The sequence below is a fragment of the Neomonachus schauinslandi genome, chromosome 11 (assembly GCF_002201575.2).
Source record: "Neomonachus schauinslandi chromosome 11, ASM220157v2, whole genome shotgun sequence".
Taxonomy (NCBI): Eukaryota; Metazoa; Chordata; class Mammalia; order Carnivora; family Phocidae; genus Neomonachus; species Neomonachus schauinslandi.
Genome location: NC_058413.1, coordinates 78,899,044 through 78,922,115, shown reverse-complemented (window position 1 = coordinate 78,922,115; position 23,072 = coordinate 78,899,044). Strand labels below are relative to the sequence as shown.

Sequence of the window (23,072 nt, the reverse complement as noted above, 5' to 3'; positions counted from 1 at the left end):
AAAGAACTGCAAATATTGAGATTTATACCAAAAGCTTTGATAATAATAGACATTTTATATTGCAGAGAAGACCAAACCTTTTTAGATAATAGGTTACATTATTTAACTCTATCTTATCTCCTTTTCATTTATCTTTCAACAATTAGCATTATAAATACATAACTTGTAGGGTGCCGGGGTGGCTCAGTCGATTAAGCATCTGAATCTTGATTTTGGCTTATGTCGTGATCTCAGGGTTGTGAGATCGAGTTCCCTGTTGGGCTCCACACTCTCTGTGAAGTCTGCTTGAGATTCTCTCTCTCCCTCTCCCTCTGCCCTTCCCCCTGCTCATGCATGCGCATGCTTTCTCTCTCTCAAATAAATAAATAAAATCTTTAAAAAATAAATGCATAACTTATGGAATATTAAAGTTCGATTAAATGAATTACTGTTGTATTCATTTTTACACATTTTTTCATTTCTATTATAGTGTATATTTCAAATTCATTTCCTAAGATGTGATTTTTTTTTTCTCTTGAGTGCTCTCTTTTTAAATGATGAAGAAAGCATTTCCAGTACCTAACCCAAAATCATATACTGGTTTGATGATAGTAACACATTTCCAAAATTAAACACAGGGTTCTATCTATTTGTCTATCTATCATCTATCTATCTATCTATCATCTATCTATCCATCTATATCATTTAACTAAAACTTGTAAGAAAATTGCACTATAAATAAATAGAAATTTACATTAAAGTAAAAAACATATATGTATATTATTATTTTGATATTCTAATAATAAGAAATCAGACTGAATCAATTTATCTTATACTTATTGACTGCTAGGGGTATTTTGATGGCTGTAAAATTCAAAACATACCCTTGAGTAAAATTCAAAATATACCGGAGAGGAAATTGCAAATAAAAATTAACTTTTTTTACTGTGTGGGAAAGAAATAATTCTAAAGTAAAAATGCTTTACTAAACTTGCCTTGGGATTTAGAATAGTCTAGTAAATAGGGGAATCTTAAAGGAACATAAAACTTTCAACTCAACATCTTTTTTTTTTTTTAAGATTTTCTTTATTTATTTAGTTAACAGAGAGAGACACAGTGAGGGAGGGAACATAAGCAGGGGGAGTGAGAGAGAGAGAAGCAGGCTTCTGCTGAGCAGGGAGCCTGATGCGGGGCTCGATCCCAGGACCCTGGACTCATGACCTGAGCCAAAGGCAGATGCTTAATGACTGAGCCACCCAGGTGCCCCATCAACTCAATATCCTGAATGTGACATCTTTTCTCTTACAAGTAGCTCTGTTGATTTTCAGAGATTACTTGGTCCATTAGAACTGCATCATCTTTTAAAATACAGGACATGTACTTAAAAGAGGAAGAGTGTGTCACTTGAGAGGACATCTCAGGATATTTGTGTCCCTTTTAATCTGTGCTGCCTGATAAAACAGGCACAAAACTCAGCACTTGGTTCAACACCATTAGTAGCTCTAGCCCTTTGTGGTACCAAAGTACAAGAAGCATAAAATAGGCAGGACAAGCTTTCCTCAACTTTCAATTTTTCATGCTATTTCTCTTCTCTTCCATGAGATTTTAATGGACTAAAGTATGCCATGTGTAAAGAACTCATGATAAAATGAAGAGGCAGGAACTATATGATCGAAGTAGCTCCTGGAAGAGATGAGGGACAAGTCTTTCAGAATGTATCCTCTGAATGCAATTTAGCATGAAAAGTAGAAGTGTTTTTCTATAATCTTTTTTAATAGTACAAAGAGATTTGTACTATAAAAAGTCTAAAAGGATTATTCATCCTAAATGGATTATTTATTTTCAGAATGAATATTTATAGAGAGCCTCTGAATTAGACAGTAATCTTTGCCTTTGTTTAAACACAATTAACAATATGCAAAATAAGGCAGTTCTTTTTAGAAAATATGTGAGCATAAGTACTAATATTGGCAGTCATTTCAATATCTGCATAGTGAGTACATAAAATGGGGAATGACTAACCTGTTATACTCTTAATTAGGGAACACCTGTACACAATGAAAGCATGGCTTATTTATGAATGCATGAAAATCTAACCAGGCAATTAATGTTCAATTTAAAATTCACACTATTGAAAAAGTAGCAGAAAGAACAACTTGTACTAAGCAAATCGTAAAAGCAGAAAAGTTAGATTTTCTGTGAATGCATCTCTCCCAACATATTTAGGCTATTTTATCTTTTATTTTCTTGGTTGCTTAATTTTTATATAGAAATAATTTGAACATTTTTTGTATAGTTATTCCCACTTAGTACAATAAATTAACCATTTGGTATTTTTCTCTTTCTCTCTCTCTCTCTCTTTTTTTTTTTAAAGGATCAGACCTGGTGTGTTTTAGAGAAAGAATCAACTCTTTTTGTAGTTTATTTTAATTATTATAAGCTTTGTTCACTTTGTAAGAAGTCACAAATCACATTTTTTGGTCCAATTCTATAACTATAATACAAAATAGACAGTTAATTCTTAGTCTTCTATGTATATGTATCTCTCACCTAGGTACTGGTGTGGGTAGGAGCATATGAAGGAAAAAAGAAATATTCCCTTTTAATCTTTCAACAAAAACATATGTAGTTCCAGTGCCAGACACTTTTCTAGGTGCTGAACACTAAAAAATTAGACATAAATCCTCATTCTCAGTGCAAGATTACTGAGATTCATTATATCGAGTGTAAAAATATTAAAATTTGTTTTTTCCCTCCCTGTATCTGCAATCTACCCCCTTTTCTTTGTTTTCAGATTATTTTCATCAACATTATTGACATTTGTGTTTGCCTAAGCTAATGCCCTATTGAACACTTTTTAATATACAATTTATACAATTTTATAAGGACATAAGAGTTAAATCTCAGTAAAACTTTTTTCAAAGTAGTCAAACATTTTACTAAAATTTTTTCTTTATTTTTCTTTCTCCGGATGCTGGGCAAGATATTTTTTTTAAAATATTTTATTTATTTATTTGACAGAGAGAGACAGCGAGAGAGGGAACATAAGCAGGGGGGAGCTGGAGAGGGAGAAGCAGGCTCCCCGGTGAGCACAGAACGTGATGTGGGGCTCCATCCCAGGACGCTGGCATCATGACCTGAGCTGAAGGCAGACACTTAATGACTGAGCCACCCAGGTGCCCCTGGGCAAGATATTTTAAAATCTGTTTTTAAATAAAGCTGCTAATTCCCTTATGTGACTACTAGAAACATTTTAGAGATACTTCATTCCAAAAGGCCAGAAGGATGCTGTATTTCCAAGTCAGGAAGCAGATGGATGTTTATTGTGCACATAGATGTCAAGCAGTAGGCAAGTTAAGATGATGTTTGCCTTTGCAGAGTATAATTTATACCAGGTCAGATAGTGAAGTGCAACATAAAGGGTTCTAAGGAAGTTCACTGCAATTACAGCTAATTGTTATCACTGGAGAAAAAGAGGGTGGTCCTATCTATTCTGAATTTTATGGAATTGCTATATTGAATGAATACATAATTAGAAAAAGAAACTAACTGATTCAATTTCATGGTAACTTGAAGATGAGTACTAGGGTTGGGAGGAAATTGAAGCATCTAGATGCATTAGTGGGAATAAGGAGAAAAAGATCTGAAAATAAAATGAATGAATTATTTTAAAGGAAATAATTTTATGATGTCTAGGTAAATGAATCATCAAAAATTATACTAAATAAAGCAAACAACCATGGTTAATTCAACTTGCTTTCAAAGTGATTAGAGGCACGCCAAATTGAATTCTAACTCTCTAAAATTCTTACCTGCTTCATTTGTGCGGATCATTCGAGATGGGGTGCTTGGATCTCCAGTCCCAATTGGATTGGTGGCCACCACTCTAAATTCATATTCCACCCAAGGGTTAAGGTCCACTGCCATGGCTGACTCCATGTCCCCTGTTATGATTTCTGGGACTATGGTGTGGAAAGAGATTTCATGGCATTAGGAGGACTCGGAAATAGTTACAAACGGCAATCAAGGATATCACAGGTACTAACAGAATGAGCAGGTTGATGCATAATTCCTTATTACAATACACATGGTCATGGTGTCACCTCTGGTCTCATTAGTAAAATGAAAATCAATCTTCAGGAAGTAAGCACTTGCACATGTCAAAGATTGTTGTAGTTAATTAGAATTCTTTCATCTCATCTTTATACATAAATTGCTATAACATAACTTGCCATTATGTACACTAAAAATCATTTTGTCAACCCCTCAGCCTCAAATAAGAGGGTAACTAAGTGCTATAATTTAAGCAAATAGTTCTTAAATTTCTAGGGAAATTTCTTGAGCAGTTTGCCTCTTGCAGTTCTGGCAAACATGCTTGGCCACTTGGCAGTTCAAAGCAGCAGATTAAGAATACTCCTCTTTAATTTAAAAACTCCAGTTTGTGGGATCTAAGCAGAAGCTCTGCACTCTTCTTGGAGTGACTTCTGTACAATATTTTGATTTTATTAAGGCATAAAATTGTCAATACAATTATCACAGAGCAAAATACTTCTTATATAGTATACGTGCTCTAATCGGGACTGATTTTTTTGTTCACTCATCTCTGCTGTCTAGGAAATATTTCTGGAAGAACATTCTTTACAGGGGTGATAATAGGGAAAAGGGAGAACCTTTCTTATGATGTGTAAAGATCCTCTGGATTTATGTCAATCCTGGATTTTTGTTTAAGCATGGTTGAGTGGGGGAGGCTCTTGATTTGATGACTCAGTGCAGTTTTACCATGACAAGATAGAATTAAATGCATTTGGATTTTACATGAAAATCTTTTTTGAAATGTGTCAAGAGAATGTTACCAAATAATCAGCTCCGTGAAAGGTAAATGATCAGAGCATAGGCAGTGTGGGCTGCCTGACAAATCTCATAGCACCAAAAAGCTGATGAAGACCTGGAGAAAAGTCTGTCTCTTCTTGCTGCACTGGCAACTGATCAATCTCCTTGGAGTCTAAGAGATAGGGGGACAAAGGCCACTGTCCAGTCAGTCCATAGCTTGGTGAAATGCTGAGTTGTGCCTGCCATACATAAAGGTAGGAAGAAGAGTTCCCCAGACACTTAGCCCTCCCTAGCCCTTAATGTTCACTGTGTCATCAATACTTGTTTTGGTGCACTAAAGACATACCTCGCTGTTTAATTTACATCTGTCAGTCACCTCAATCAACTCCAGACATCTAGGTCATCCCTCATCCCTTTTATTCCAATCCCCATAGAATTCTGCACATTTCCTTTTCTGCCCTAGTTCCCATCCTTCCCTGCTCTGTGAAATCTTTTACTGTGACCTCTGGAATTTATAATCCATTATTAACAAAATCCCCTGTATACTATTTTCTTTCCTGAACATTCTTCCAACATTTACTTTAATAGAAACCTGAATCCCCTATGAGGAAACTTTATGCCTCTTAAGGGGTGGCTCTCTTAAGATATTATAGAGAAGGGTAACCAGTCCATCTGGGTTGTATACACCCCTGCCCATGTCTCTAACATATTTTTTCCATTCGCATATAAGCATGCAGGTATTTTTCCCTCCGAAAAAACAAAACAAAACAAAAGTCTCTGAAAATTTCCTCTCCTTCTGGCCTTCATCCAGTTTCTATATAAAATTTTTCGAGTGTTGTTTGTGCTATTATTTGCTGTCTCTACTTATTTTCCTTCCATTTTCTCTTGAACTCACTCCAAACATAAAGGTGGGAAAAAGAGAGTCCACCTTTTAGGCTCTTACCTCCAGCATTCTACCATAACTGCTCCTGTCAAGATTACCAATGTTCTTTATTAATAAAACCCTATGCTTAGGTCTCTGTTGCTCATCTTTTTTGACCTAACATAATTCTTTGACATAGTCATTTTCTTTTCTTTGAAATATTTTTTAAAACTTCTGTTTTCTCTGACCTGACTATGCCTTATCAGTCTCCATTGCTGGTTTCTTTTCATCTTCCAGATGCACCCAGTTCTACTAACTCTTTGGTGATCTTATCTAGTCTCATGGCTTTAAATACCCTCTGTACGTCATGACACCGATATTTTCAGCCATGAACCACCTCCCTAGACTCCAAACTCATTTGTCCAATGGCTATTAGACATTTCTGTTTGGATAGGTTCTCAACCTTAAATTCCACCCCCTATTTCTGAACTATTCCTTATTGGGTGAATGATAATTGATGTTGTAGCCAAGATCTTGGGGTCATCATGGATTCCTTTCTTTTCCCCCTGTCTCACTTCAACCCATAAGCAAATTATAACATTGCTGACATCAAAATATGATTTCTTCACTTCATCTTGCAACAAAACTTCTTAAAAGAGTTGTCTATATTTTCTTTCATTCTCTCCTTTTCTCTTTTTTTAAATTGAATTTATATACAGTGATGTATTAGTTTCAGGTATACAATATAATGATTCAAAATTTTATGCATTACTCAATGCTTATCAAGATACCTGTACTCTTGATTTCCTTTATCTTTCTACCCTTCCCCCACCTACTTCTCCTCCGGCAACTACCAGTTTGTTCACAGTATTTAAGAGTCTGTCTTTCGTGGGCGCCTGGGTGGCTCAGTTGGTTAAGCGACTGCCTTCGGCTCAGGTCATGATCCTGGAGTCCTGGGATCGAGTCCCGCATCGGGCTCCCTGCTCGGCAGGGAGTCTGCCTCTCTCTCTGACCCTCCCCTCTCGCATGCTCTCTCTCTCTATCTCATTCTCTCTCCCAAAATAAATAAATAAAATCTTTAAAAAAAAAAAGAGTTTGTCTTTTGTTTGTTTGTTTGTCTCCTTTTTTTATGTTTGTTTTGTTTCTTAAATTCCACATATAAGTGAAATCATATGGTGTTTGTCTTTCTCTGACTAACTTACTTCACTTAGCATTACTCTCTAAGTCCATCCATATTGTTGCAAATAGCAAGATCTCATTCTTTCTTACGGCCTTTTTATTCCATTGTGTATATGTAGCATATCTTCTTTATCCTCTCATCTATTAATGGACACTTTGGTTGCTTCCCTATCTTGACTATTATAAATAATGCTGCAATAAATACAGGGGTACATATATGTTTTCAAATTAGTGTTTTCTTTTCCTTTGGGTAGATACCTAATAGTGGAATTACTCATTAATATGGTAGTTCTTTTTTTTTTTAAAGATTTTATTTATTTGTTTGACAGAGAGAGACACAGCGAGAGAGGGAACACAAGCAGGGGGAGTGGGAGAGGGAGAAGCAGGCTCCCCGCCGAGCAGGGAGTCCAATGCAGGGCTTGATCCCAGGACCCTGAGATCAGGACCTGAGTGGAAGGCAGATGCTTAACGACTGAGCCATCCAAGCGCCCCTTGTATGGTAATTCTATTTTAATTTTTTTTAGGAACCTCCATACTGGTTTCCAAGGTGGCTGCACCAATTTGCATTCCTACTGACAGTGCACAAAACTTCATTTTTCTCTACATTGTTGCCAACACTTGTTATTTCTTGTCTTCTTGATACTAGCCATTTGACAGGTGTGTATCTCATTGTGGTTTTGATTTGTATTTCCCCAGTAATTAGTGGTATTGAGCATCTTTTCTTGTGTCTTTTGGTCACCTGTGTGTCTTCTTTGGAAAACTGTCTATTCAAGTCCTTTGCCCATTTTAAAATCAGATTATTTGGTTTTTTGTTTTTTGTTTTTTTTGTGTGTTGAGTTGTTCTTTATATATTTTGGATATTAACTCCTTCCCAGATATATCATTTACAAATATTTTCTCCCATTTAGTAGATTGTATTTTTGTTTTGTTAATGTTTCCTTCACTGTGCAAAAACTTTTTATTTTGGTGCAATTCCAATAGTCTTATTTTGCTATTGTTTCCCTTGCCTTCAAAGACATATCTAGAAAAATGTTGCTGTGGCTGATGTCAAAGAAATGACCTCTTATGTTTTCTTTTAGGAATTTTATGGTTTCAGGTCTCACATGTAGGTCTTTAATCTACTTTGAGTTTATTTTTGTGTATGGTATAAGAAAGTAGTCCAGTTTTATTCTTTTGTATATAGCTGCCCAGTTTTCCCAGCACCACTTATTGAAGAGACTGTCTTTTCCCTATTGTATATTCTTGCCTCCTTTGTTATAGATTAATTGACTATATATGTGTGGGCTCTCTATTCAGTTTGATTGATCTATGTGTCTATTTATATGCCAGTACCATACTGTTTTGATTACTATAGCTTTGTAGTATATCTTGAAATCTGGGAATGTGATACCTCCAGCTTTGTTCTTTTTTCTCAAGATTGCTTTGGCTATTCAGGGTTTTTTCTTGTTCCATACAAATTTTAGTATTATTTGTTCTTTTTCTGTGAAACATGCTATTGGTATTCTGATAGGGATTACCTGAAGTCTGTAGATTGCTTTGGATACTATGGACATTTTAACAATATCTGTTCTTCCAATCCATGAGCACAGAATATCTTTTTATTTATTTGTGTTATTTTAATTTCTTTCATCAATGTTTTATAGTTTGCAAAGTATAGGTCTTTCACCTCCTTGGGTAACTTTATTCCTAGGTATTTTATTATTTTTGGTGCAACCATAAATGGAATTGTTTTCTTAATTTCTCTTTCTGTTACTTCGTTACTATAATACAGAAATGCAACAGATTTCTGTGTATTAATTTTGTGTCCTGTGACTTTACTGAATTAATTTATGGTTCTAGTGTTTTTTTTGTGGAGTCTTTAGGGTTTTCTCTATATAGTATCATGTTGTCTGCAAATAGTGAGTTTTACTTCTTTCTTACCTATTTGGTTGGATTTTATTAATTTTTCTTGTCTGCTGTGGCTAGGAATTCCAATATTATGATAAATAAAAGGGGTGAAAGTGGACATCCTTATCTTGGTTCCTGATCTTAGAGGAAAGTCTCCCAGTTTTTGCCTTTAAGTATGATGTTAGTTGTGGGTTTTTCATACATGGGCTTTATTGTGTTGAGGTGTGTTCTTTCTATACCTATTTTATCGTGTTTTTATCATGAATGGATGTTGTACTTTGTCAAAAGCTTTTTCTGCATCTATTGAGATGATCATAGGATTTTTATCATTTCTCTTGTTAAAGAGGTATATCACATTGCTTGATTTGCAAATATTGAACCACCTTGCATCTCTAGAATAAATCCCACTTCATTGTGGCAAATGACCTATTCTGTCTTGAACCCATTCTGGTGATATCTTAGTTCTTATTATTTTACTGAAACTATTATTGTCAAGGTAGTCAATGACCTCTATGTTGCTAATATTGAAGATTAATTCTCAATTCTCATCATACTTCATATGTCAGTAGAATTTGACACAGTTGATTACTTCCTCTTCTGTGATGAATTTTATTCTTTTGTCTTCTAGGATATTATATTGTCTTGGCTTTCCTTTTTGACTAAATGGCTAGTTTTCCTTTGCATCCTTTTTTTTTTTTTTTACCCTCTTCTCCATAATTTCTTACTATTGAAACGCTCTAGGCTCAATTTTCATACTCTTCTCTTCTTTATATCGTGTTCATATCCTTGGAGATGACATGCAATCTTATGGTTTTAAATGAAATTTATATGCCAATAACTTTCCAATTTATATCTTTATTCTAAATTTCTCTCTTAAACTCCATCTCCATATATCCAATTGCCTATCTGTTATCCTTTGGGGCCTCATCTCCAAATACAGTTATACTGGGGGTTATATCTTCAACATATAAACTTTGGAGGGGGGGCACAATTCAGTCCATATCAGGCAGGTTACAATTTTAATAGAGTGGTCAGGATAAGTCTCAGTAGGAAGGCACATTTAAGTGAAATTTTAAAGGAGATGTGGATTTAGTTATTCCAATATCTAGGGGAAACCTTGTCAGATAAAAGGAACAACTAGTGCAAAGGTATTAGAAACATTATATGTAGGAGCATTAGAAGATCACTGAGTCAGGAGCAAAGTGAGCTTTAGGGAGAATGGTAGAAGATGAGTTTGGAGAGAGATTGTAGGACAAAGTCATATAGGGGTTGGGCTTTCATTCTGAGAGAAATGGAGAGACACTGGAAGATTGTGTCGTCTTATTTTTTAATACATTAGTTCCAACTATGTTGAAAATAGGAAGTAATTAACATTTAATGAGGTCATGAGGGTGGGGTTCTTATCTGATAGAATTAGTGTCCTTATAAGAAGAGATACCAGAGCATTCACTTCCACTTTCTCTGCCTTGTGAGGACACAGTGAGAGGGGCTGTAGCTGCAAGCCAGGAGGAAAGTTCTCACCAGGAATTAAATCAAATTGGCTGGCACCTAGATCTTGGAATCCCAAGTCTCTAGAACTCTGAGAAGAAGAATTTCTCTTATTTAAACCACCAAGTATATAGTTTTGTAATGGCAGCCTGAGCAGACTAATACACTACCTGTACCATAATACTTCTGATTCTCCTTATAGTATTTCCTTAATTTTTTTCATTCACTAACTTCTAAGATAACTATATAATTAATTGACTTGTTTATTATTTTCTCTGTTAATTGTTTGTCCTCACCTGTGAGAATACAATCTCCACAAGGGTAAAGATTTTTGTTGTGTTCTGTTTACCCATATATCCTAAATGCCTAGAATACTACCTGGAAGGTGTTTGACAAATTTATATTGAATGAATGAAAGAGGAGTTCAAATTGCCAGGTGTGATAAAAATTGGTACAGTTAATTTCTGTTTTAACCTTGATGTAATTATTTCAGGCGTAACATTAAAAAAAAAATATGAAACCTAAAAAATCCTTTCTCCCAAGGATACATATCTTAGTAATAACTATAGGCTTTAAAGTCTTTCTCTGTCACCCTATATTCTCTCCCCATACTTAAATCTAATCCCTCTTTAAAAATAAAAATGAAAATATTTACAAATTCTAAATTCCTTGCTACTTGTAAGTACTATAAAACAATTATAAAAAGTATATATTGAAGGTATTAATATTTTTGATGAAATAACATGCAATATGAAATAAGTTAAAAATAAACTTTTAAAAATAAAATTAGCATTTGATTTCAAATGCAATATCATAGAGATGAAAGATAGTGGAAAATGTATACTAAAATAAGTATTTTTAAAGCCTTGCAGGTATCTTTTTATAAAGAAGGTTTTTTTTTTTCTCGAAGTATGGGGATAAGTTGGTTTCAAAGAAAACATTCTTCAGTGAGAACACACTGTGACTAAAAATAGTGGAGGACCCCATATTGATTCAGGGAAAGAAACCTGTGAGGATGCTTTTTCTTGTAGAAGAATTACATCCTGGAATGTAATTAAATAATTAAATGTAAACTAAAGAAGCCTGTCTTGTTGACAAATTTAATCAACCAATCAATCCGTGGAAAATATATCCACAGAGAGAAGACATCTCCACAGAAAGAGTAGTTAAGAAACATGTTTGAATTAAGTAAATAATGACCAGTCAATTTTATGATTATAGGTGATTAGATTATTCCTAAGCAGACAAAATAAGATACGAAGTCAGCTAATAGTATTCAATAATACAAAAATTAAAGTCAAGTTTCCAAGTCAAAAGCAATTTGTTTGAACAGAAAACGGGTCTGTCAGTGAAATTATCTATTTCTTATGGCTCTTTTTCATACTTTCTTCAAAATGAATAAATTAGTCACATTCACAGTCATCTGATTTGAGTCTGAGTTTTGAATAGGCAATATTGATGTTAATTCCAGGTGTCATTAGCTAGAAGGTCCAGATGCAACTCATCACCTTATTTGTCAAAAATAAGTAATTCACTGTTTTTTTTTTTTCTATTTATGGTGGTATATATTGCATTAACTTTATCAGAGAGTTCAAATCCCAAACCAATTTTTTTCTTTCTAATAGACATTTCTGCATTAGAGCTTACCTCTAATGAAATTGATTTAGGTAAAGAACAACTATGAAAACAAAATGCCCACTGCCCCAGGGGAGTTGTTGTGACTCTAGAGGGACTTCTTTCCTTATCACAGGCACAAAAAAGTTGTGGTCAGATTTAGCCAGGGGCAAAAACTGTTTAAAACTGTTACTTTAGAGCAGGCAAAAGTTGAGTACAGCTCCTTCGCACGCTTGCCAACAGGATGGCATGCTAGACTGAGAAACGAGTGATCTCATTAGATACTATCAAGGGCAAATAAAATTGATCACTAAAGAAACATATTTCTCAGAAATATATATTTCCTTATAAATACAATAAAGCGTAGATTTCTTAATAAGTACCTGCTGAACTGAATTTAAAAAGAACTCTCAACTTAAAAATGTTCCAGCATTCAAATTAAATTAGAAAAATGAGAATACAACTTTATAGTAGGGACTTCTAAAACAAATAACCCCCCCCAAAATAATACTTAGTCTAAATGTCTAAGCCATACACACACACACACACACACACAATCTCTCATTTTTCCTTGCTACAGTTTACATATGTATATATGTACACACACATACCTACACATTTATCTTTCTATCAAACAACAAAAAGTAGAAACAGGTGAACCCAGACATGCGAGAAATCAAGCTATAAGAGTAACTAGGAAATTATGGTTGTAATAGGAGGAAGATTAGATGTCCTGGATTGCCATGCCATGTGTTAAGGTAAGAAGGAGAAGAATATGGGATGAGTGAGGAAACATATGTATGTATTGCAATGTGCCCACAAGGAAAAATGTCCCAAGAATTATGGGCACTGTGGCTAGAGCGGGTATGTAGCATTAGCCACAGGCAGGAAAATGGGCTTGGTGAGTGCACTACACCAGATCTAAAGATGAATCCATTTCCTGGCTACAAAGGTTTGGGCTGTCACACAAAGGAAAAGATAAAAGCACTGGGGCAGAAGTTATAAGTATTCTTGAATAAACCCGTTTATGTGACTTGACTTTGTGATCTTTCTAGAATTATCTATTGAACTTAGAGATTCCCTCAATTTCTTGGATCTGCAGGGGTATTACATGGAGCCAGAAATGAGGCTAATACCCACAATTATATATATTACAAATTAATATGTATACACATATAGTACACTATAGAGACAGAGAGTGTGAGCACATGGAAGGGGCAGAGTAAGGAGAGAATCTTAAGCAGGCTCCACACCCACGCAGAGCCACCTAGCGCTCTATTTCATGATCCTGAGATCATGACCTGAGCCTGAAATCAAGAGTGGGTTGCTTAACTGACTGAGCCACCCAGGCACCCAGAAAGCAAGATAGCTTTATAAAAAGAGGCAAACAATGGTTAATATTATAATAAATAACAAAGTTTCCAGAATCCAAAATGATCCTACTAAGATTGCTAGCAAATACAGCTCATGACATAGGAAGCTGTTCTGGTTGCCTCTGATGTTGCGTTAGAGCCTCTTACTTGTTTTTACTGTTTGCCAGCCCAGGGAGAATGGGCTTCGAGCCTGCAGGTTGTAGGAGGAGATTGGGCTGTGGTTGTCAGCTGCAGGACTCCAGGAGAGTGTGGCTGTGCTTTCGGTGATTTCCTCAACAATCACTACCCCTGGTGGTCCTGGGGGACCTATAGGCAAAAGGGAATGGATAAAGTTAAGTACAAGCCATGATGAGGAGCCATGAGAAATTGTATTTCCAATAAAGATACAATCAAACTATCTAACCATCTTAATGAAATATATATTTAGTAATGGAAATTGACGGTATAAAGAGATGGGATGCAAGGCAGTTTCCATGATTTCTGCTGGTAACTTAATTATAGATTTGATTTTTTTCCTAACATTTTGTGCTTGGAGACAATTACCAATTAGCATTATATTTTATAGGAAAAGAAAAAATATAATTAGAAACATACACAAGAATATGAATTAAATATCAACTATGACTGTTGACATCAACCACAGTTTACAGAGGCAACAATAGAGAGTGATAGGCAATGGTATCAGTAACAAAAAAAGATCCCATCATTACTAAAAAGGTATAGGTTTATGGGCCTAATTTTTATGTTCAGGAAACCTGCAGTGTACAAATACTGTGATGTGACTATCAAGTAGCTTAAACTTTAACAGGGGAAATATGAAGAGCTCTGAAATAATGATAGTTCAGGCCAAGGAAGGGTATATTCTAGAAGGGAAGCATGGAAAAATTTTGTGGGGCATTAAAAGAAGGTGTGATTTTGATGATGATGATGATGATGATGATAATGGTGATGATTTTTGGTGGGAGTGGGAGAGTGGGAAATAGAGATTATTTTCCTTATGCTCATGAAAAATTGGTATAGAATAGAGATAATCAATCTATGAGCATATAGACTCTAGCTTCAAGAAACAACTGTGATCTGATAGAGAAATATACTTTTGTATTATCACTCCTAAAATAGTGATATCTAATAGCATTTAAAGATATGTAGAGTGTTTACATTTTAGAGGCTGGAAAGCATGCCAATTTTCTTATTAACATTCTTCTATTCTCTAATATAGACAATTCAGGCTGCAAGGATGCTTTTATTTTCAATGAAAACAAACAAACACAAAACCCTCTTAAGTATTTTCAGTTATTTTCTGAATTAGTCCTACCAGCACCATTCTGGCTTCACTTGACTCCCTAATCCACCTTGATTGTCATTCACACCATTTGCATCTTTGGTGACAAACCAAACCAATCTATAAGTTCTTAAATCTGAATGGACTGAGTTAACTACTTTCTCTGGCTCTGGTCCTGGCTTTCTAGTCTAACTTTGCTGAGTCAGATTTGGTGATTACAAAGTCTGATCAAGAGGGGCTGAGCTAGACTATAAGGGGCTAAGAAATGGTGGAGTACTGGAGAAATGGAGGCAGTTAGTAAAGACCTGTGGGTAGAGAATTTCAACAGGGAAAGAATAGGGAGATGGAAAAATAATTTTAAAAGCCTCATGAAGCAAATGACATTTTTAGGAAAGAAGAAGTGAACATTTTTATCAATTGAGTCCATTCAGATTTAGGAATTTTTAAATTTGGTTTGGCTTATCATCAAAGATGCCAATGGTGTGAATGGCCATGGTGTCAAGGTTGACTAGGGAGTCAAGCAAAACCAGAAAGGTGCTGATAAGCTAGAATAAAAGAAAGGAATCAAGGAAAGCATGATGAGAAGATATAAGAATTGGAACTTGTGAAGAGAAAATTCCAGAGTTTGTGATTTAAAGGTAGGGTACTTTTGGGTGAGAATTTGTGTTTATTTGGAGTGAAGTGGGGAATATGATTAAGGTTGACAAGGTCAAGGACTTATGGAAGAATATGTTTGATTTGTCATCAATATGAATGTTTAAAGCATTAAAACAGTAGCTAAGGATGAGGCGAGGTAAATAAATGAGATCCAGGGGATTAAGAAGATGTCTAACAAGTTGTTAGACTGTGGTGACACAAATATGAAGAGCAACTATAATGCTGATAACATAAATAATGAGAATATTAACTGTAATAATATTACTAATAGTTACCAAATCCTCACTTTACTGTGTTAAGGCCCTGTATTAAGGATTTTGCAAACAATAACTTGTTCATTTATTTCTATGTCACTGTGAGGCTGACATTATTCTCCTTATTTCATAGAGGACATAATGGAATCTCAGAGATTGATTAGTTAATAAATAATAAATAAGTCAATAACCTTATTATATGTTAGGTGTTATAGTAGGCAGTGGGTATCAGAGAATGCATTCTTCTGAGAAGATGTTTTTTGCCCAAGTCATTCTACTAGTGAATGGTACAGCTAAGATTTGAATTTGAATCTGGTTGTAAAGCCTGATTTGTCCAAAGAAGCAAGGAGTACACAGGTCCTTCCTTCCTCCTTTCACTGTTAATCTAGAAAGTAGTTTTAATTGAAGGAATGAAAGGAAGAAAAACTGTGGGTTAAGGAAAAGCACATTTAAATTATATGTTAAAGATAAAGATGGCATTTGAAGAAAGCATTTAGGACTTTGTGTCAACCTGTATATAAGATGGACACCATCACTCCTTCCTCCCTGTACATGCAGGCCCTTCCCTCATTGAAAGGTAGAGCCTCTTCTTTCATCTCCTTGAGTCGGGCTGGCCTGTCACTATCTGACCCAAAAGACAATGGTAGAAGTGACACTGCATGACTTTTGAGGATCGTTAAAATGCTATGAAAAAAAGACTTAAAATTTTGCTAATGCATTCAAATAAGAATAGCTATTAACATAACTCATTTATTAAGCTCTTCTATATTGTTCCCTTTATTCTGTTCCATTCCATCTCTTCTATTTATTTACCTCTTCAAAAAGCATTAACAACCACCTATGTGTGAGACATGATAGGAAATGTAGTGGAAAATAACTATTTGTTAAAATAATTTGCCTTTATGAGTATTAATGGTCTAGAAAATGTTAAAATTAGTTTTCTTAAAGAAAGGTGTACTTCTTTTAACAATGAGTAATAATGACTGAATTTTTAAAAAAAACTTCAGCCCAGAACAAAAAGGAATTTACAACATAATTAATAAATATCCAAGTATTTTTTTCTATATGTGGCTATTTTCTCAAGTATAGTCCTTAGCAAAATAATCAGTGAGAGTGAACAAGATTTATGTATCCAGGACACTGACTGTGGCCGTGCAATTATTCATAATTATAAACCACTGTAAATAAGTAATTGTCCAATAATCATGTAATGTTTAAATCATAAAAATTTATGATAAAATATTAGGCAGCCATTAAACTGACTAATATTTAGGGTTATCTACTATGTGCAAAATGTTCACAATATAAAAAGTGAAAAAATTAGAATTCAAAATTATATGTAAATATATATGTACAGTTACTTCCCAAATACATAAAGGAAAGACCAGAAAGAAATGCATTGAAGTATACATGGTGGTTATTACTGCTTGGAAATGAGGTTGTAGATGATTTAAATTTTATTCTTGACTTGTTTGGATTTTCCAATTCTGCACAATAAGCATCTAAAATTATTTTTAAAGTTATTATTTTAAAGAAAGCCTCCATATTGTATGTATGTACTATTGTAAGCATATTCTGTTTAACCAAACATTTGCTGGAGGCCTATTATGCATAAAGCAATGTGCTGAATGGTGAGAGATGAGTGGTGGAAATGATTTATAGGAGAACAAGATAGGGTTCCAGCTCCAGATGTGTTAAAATCTTCTGGCAGAGACAGATCTTTTACAAAAAACAAATGCCAGGTAATGATAATGTTATGTTCAAGTTTTGGGGGAGTATATTTTACATCTCATTATAGCTCTTGTTAAGTTGGCTATAATCATTTTTCTATAATTTCCATTTGTCTGAATATTCAATATAGTACTTGGCATATATTAGGCCCTCAATAAATATTTGTAGGAGAGACGAAAGAAAGAAGGGATAAGAAGGAAAAAAGAAGGTAAGAAAGGACAGAAGAGTTGTTTTGAATTTGGCATATTGTGCAACAATTAACAAGTAAAAGGATGTTTTAAAATAAAGTAATTGTCATATAAGACAAAGTTCCAAAATAACTTCTTTTTTTTAAAATTAAAATACATTTGAAAATAAAAATATATTTAACAGTTTTTTTCAGTCAAATTGAGTAGGATGGTAATAAAATTGACAGAATAGCTGCATGAATGAAGCAAATAAGTCTTTTCATATGATTTAATAAATTATTAAAGCCTGGGACAGATAATTTTTCTAAATCCTTATAAATCCAAAGATTTTTATGAATATATTATTGTAAAAATATTCTGAAAAATTAATGATGTGATTTACCTTTTAAGACAGATTAAATATGATTTTCAACCATAATAAAAGTGAAAATGAGATTTATGGTTATTTTATTAATGTTGGCTTTTAATGCTCACTTATAGAGAAATACACATTTTTTGAGATTATATACTGAATGCTGGCTATAATTATCTTCCTGTCTATATTTAGAAGTGAATTACATTAATATTATATTAATACAATCAATACCTTTGTTTTTAAGGCCTGTTAATAATGGTCAGATTTTTGCCATTTTTTTGCCTTTTTAAAAAATCAGGAAGTAAATTCTCTCTTTAAAGGCTATAGCTAATTTACATTAGATATCTTTGAAAATAGATTAATGAGAGATAAGTATCTCATAGATGACAAATGTGTGATAGTAGCTAGTGTCTGAATATTATACAGATGCCTCTCATTTAGCAGAAATCTATATTAACTTTATACTTAGCTGTAATGATTCAGTATCAGATGGGAAGCAATCTGGAAAGTCCTCCTTGGACCCTCCTCACTCCACAACAGTGCCATTATATAGAGTCACTAAAATAAATATTTTGTTTGAAAATAAGTAATTTAGAAAAATGGACACAGTCTCTTCATTTCTTCTTGGTGAGGACTGCTGAGCAAATGACAAAGCACAAAGGCCCCTGGCAGAAGCCATGTTCTCATGAATTTAATTTACTCTTAACCAAGGGCCCTTAGGATTGCTATTAGATTGCTATCAGATCAACTCATTTTGTTGACCTAATGTTCAGTTAGAAAATTTTCTTCTCTTGAGAAGACATTGACTTTTAAAACTGAAAAGCAAATAAAATATATGTCTCTCTGTAACCTCTAAAGCTGTTATTGTTAGGCTGGGGACATGAAACAAGGATCTACGACTTCATGTGATAGTTAAGCAATGTTATAGAACCTTGGAATTTTTAAATTAACAGCAGTCATCTAGTCCAACCATGTTATTTTTCAGATGAGGAAGGTGTACTTGAAACAGGAAAACTCCTCAAAAACAAAACAAAACAAAACAAAAACAAAAACCAAAAAAACAAAAGAGTCCCCCTGCTTTGGGGGAAAAAGTGTTGAAACAGGTTTTGGCTTTAGTCTTGACAGCCAGTGGAGTGATATTTCCTGTTCAAAGCAAATTATAACAAACTAATGTGGTAATAAATAGAAAATTGTATACTGACTTCTTGTGAAATCATTACCTATTCTCTTTGTAGAAAACAACTGGTGGAGCCAACCAGTTCTTGTCGTGGGATTGTCCAACCTGTCTTGAAGAAAAATTCTTTAAAAATCCTCTTAATACTGCAGCTGGCTCCCCATGCCAACCAATTGTTCTGGCCCTGTCTCACCTAGATAGCATCACTTTCTCTGCCTGAATCTGACATCTACTAATTCAACAAAAAACCCTATTGTTACATGTTATTTTTTACATTTTATATAGATTCTCATTGTTTTTACTTAATTTGATTCTGGGGACTTTCTTGTAATTTTTTTTTTCATTCAGAGGTTTTTCAATTAGCAATAATCGTGCCTCAAGTGAAAATTAAACTTGGTGGGACTTAAAACATTAAGCAGGTCTTACATTGTTTAAAACTAAAATAAAAAAAGAATTGATACCAAGTATGCCATGGTATCTTAAATTGGTTCTATTTTTAATCCCATAAATATTGCTTGGGGACGAATGCCTCTTACTTCTAAACACATATAGGACCATGCTGCAGAAAAAGACAACCATTCATGGAAACAAAGTCCTGAACATGCCTTTCTAATCAAGTAAGGATGAGATTTACTACTGTCTAAAAGATTAGATTAATGCAGAGAAATAAACTCAATAACTCAGGCCACAAAGAGTAAATTAAAAGAATTTTAAAAGTTATTTATTTATTTTGGGGGAAGGGGCAGAGGGAAAGAATCTCAAGCAGACTCCCCACTGAGCACAGAAGCTGACACAGGGCTTCATTTCAGGATCCTGAGATCATGACCTGAGCCAAAAACAAGAGCTAGACAATTAACTGACTGAGCCACCCAGGTGCCCCTGGGATATTTTTAATTTTTACCGTATAGTTTAATTACATGTAATAAACCATTCAGTACAAAGGACCATTTTGCATAGACCCAATTTAAAAGCCAATATATAAATAATAACAAAACTTTTCATTAAAAAGTAATAGTTTAATCCTCTTAACAAAATGGGTTTAGAGGGAATATACCTCAATATAACAAAGACCATAAATGAAAAACCCACAGCTAACACCATACTCAATGGTGAAAAACTGAAAGCTTTAGCTCATAGGAACAAGATAAGAATGTCCAATCTCACTACTTTTATTCAACATGGTACTGGAAGTCCTAGCCATAGCAATCAGACAACAAAAAGAAATAAAATGCATCCATATTCATGAAGAAGTTAAACTGTCACTATTTGTAGATGACATAACACTATTCATAAAACTCTGAAGACTCCACCAAAAAACTATTAGAATAAATGAATTCAGTAAAGTTGCAAGATACATAATTATACCCAGAAATCTGTTGAATTTCTATACACTAATAATGAAGTTGCAGAAAGAGAAAATAAGAAAACAATCCCATTTACATTGCACCCAAAAGAATAAAATACCTAGGAATAAAGTTAACCAAGGAAATGAATGAATGACCCATACCCTGAAAACTATAAAACATTGATGAAAGAAATAGAAGATAACAAAGACAAATGGAAAGATATACATGCTCATGGATTGAAAGAATTAATATTGTTAAAATGTCCAAACTACTCAAAGCAATCTATATATTCAACGTAATCTCTATCAAAATACCAATAGCGTTTTTCATAGAACTAGAACAAATAATACTAAAATTTCTAGAAAACCCCAAAAGACCCCAAATAGCAAAAGCAATCTTGAGAAAGAACAAAGCTGGAGGTATCACATTCTCAGATTTTGATATCCTACAATGCTGTAGTAATCAAACAGTATGGTATTGGCACAAAAACAGATACATAGATCAATGGAAGAGAATAGGGAGTCCAGAAACAAACCCATATCTATATAGCCAATTAATCTATAGCAAGAATATACAATGGAGAAAAGACAATCTTTTCAATAAATGGTACTGGGAAAACTAGACAACCATATGCAAAACAATGAAACTGGTGTTCCCTTTGGCAGCATATACTAAAGCTGGAATGATACAGAGAAGATTAGCATGGCCCCTGTGCAAGTCATTTATGCAAATTCTTGAAGTATTTTATTAAAGAAAAAGAATGAAATTGCACAACCTTCTTAGGCTATATACAGAAATAAACTCAAAATGAATTAAAGATCTCAATGTGAGGCCTGAAACCATAAACTCCTGAAGATAACATAGGAAGTAATTTCTTTGACATCAACCATAACAACATGTTTCCAAATATGTCTCCTAAGGCAAGGAAAACAGCAGACACCAAAATAAAAAGCTTTTGCATAGCAAAGGAAACCATCAACAAAACAGAAAGGCAATCTATTGAATGAGAGAAAATATTTGCAAATGATATAGTCAATAAAGGGTTAATATCCAAAATATATAAAGAACTTACACAATTCAACACCTTAAAAATAATAATCTGATCAAAAATGGGCAGAGGCCTTGAATAGACATTTTTCCAAAGAAGATATACAAATGACCAACAGATTCATGAAAAGATGTTGAACATCACTAATCATCAGGGAAATGCAAATAAAAATGCAAATCACCTTACACCCGTCAGAATGGCTAAAATAAAAAAGATAAGAAAAAAAAGTGTTGGTGGGTGCCTGGGTGGCTCAGTTGGTTAGGCGACTGCCTTCGGCTCAGGTCATGATCCTGGAGTCCCTGGATCGAGTCCCGCATCGGGCTCCCTGCTCGGCAGGGAGTCTGCTTCTCCCTCTCACCCTCCCCCCTCTCATGTGCTCTCTCTCTCATTCTCTCTCTCAAATAAATAAATAAAATCTTTAAAAAAAAAAAAAAGTGTTGGTGAGGATGTGGAGAAACAGGAACCCTCTTGCAAATCGGGAAGGCAAATTGGTGCAGCCACTGTGGAAAAAAGTACAGAGATTCCTCAAAATATTAAAAATAGAAATACCATATGATCCAGTAATTCCAGCACTGACTACTTACCCAAAGAAAATGATAACACTAATTCAAAAAGGTATATGCACCCCTATGTTTATTGCAGCATTGTTTACAATAGCCAAGATATGGTAGCCACCCAAGAGTTTGTCAGTAGATGAAAGGATAAAGAATATGTGATACACACACACACACACACACACACAGAAATATTACTCAGCCATGAGAGAGGATGAGATCTTGCCATTTGCTACAGCATGGATGGGCCTAAAGGTTATTATGCTAAGTGAAATAAGTCAGACAGGGAAGTCAAGTACCATATGATTTCACTTATATGTGGAATATAAAAACAAAAACAAATGAATAAAGAAATAAGAAGCAGAATCAGACCTATAAATGCAGAGAAATGATGGTTGAAGGAAGAGTTGGGGGCATGGATAAAATGGGTGAAGGGGAGTGGGAGATACAGACTTCCAGTTATGGAATGAATAGGTAATGGGAATAAAAGGTATAGTATAGGGAATATTGTCAATGGTGTTGAAATAGCATTGTGTGATGACAGATGTAGCTATACTTCTGGTGACCACAGCATAACATATAAACTTGTTGAATCAATCTGTTGTACACTTGTAACTAATGTAACATTGTGTTTCAACTGAACTCAGATAAAAAAAATAATAAAAAATAAATTTAGCCTGGTGATGGGTACTAAAGAGGGCACGTACTGAATGGAGCACTGGGTGTTATACGCAATGAATCATGGAACACTACATCAAAAACTAATTATGTAACATATGGTGATTAACATAACATAATAAAATAAAAATAAGTAAATAAATAAGTTTTTAAAAGTAATAGTCAATAACGTGAATAGATTTTCTGTAGCACATCACATATCCATACCTATTAATAACTAGTGGCTGAGGTGTTCATCTTTAGAATAGAATTATGAAGACTTATGGAATGCCCTATTTAGGAAGTATGATTTTATTGATATTATATTTTTATACAAGAAAATGTGTCCTGAAATGCTCTTGACGTACTGGGATGGCAACATCCACCTTCATATAGTATTGCATCTTTCCTTATTTTTTCCTCAGATACTTCCTTACCATCATTACATTCTTCGTGACAACTAGAGGGTGTTCTTAGACTTCTTTAATATTTACTAAACTAATTTAAGTGACCCTTTCCTACTGTTCTCAGTCTTATGAGAATAACCAACTCTATTTTTACCAGGGGTGGATAAAGATGGAAATGAATGATAAATAGTTCTAATTATTTTTTTA

At 34.2% G+C, this 23,072-nt stretch overlaps 1 protein-coding gene and 1 pseudogene across 1 annotated transcript in view; one reads left to right on the top strand and one right to left on the bottom strand.

The window, feature by feature from the left end:
- CNTN5 (contactin 5) overlaps positions 1-23,072 on the bottom strand; it is a 570,282-nt gene that overhangs the window by 70,199 nt on the left and 477,011 nt on the right. Inside the window, exons 15-16 of the mRNA XM_044919780.1 lie at positions 13,360-13,518; positions 3,792-3,941 (exon numbers count right to left, since the gene is read on the bottom strand). Of these exons, the coding sequence (XP_044775715.1) occupies positions 3,792-3,941; positions 13,360-13,518 (309 nt within the window). The remainder of the gene's footprint in view (positions 1-3,791; positions 3,942-13,359; positions 13,519-23,072) is intronic.
- On the top strand, positions 20,851-20,948 carry LOC123326275 (annotated as a pseudogene).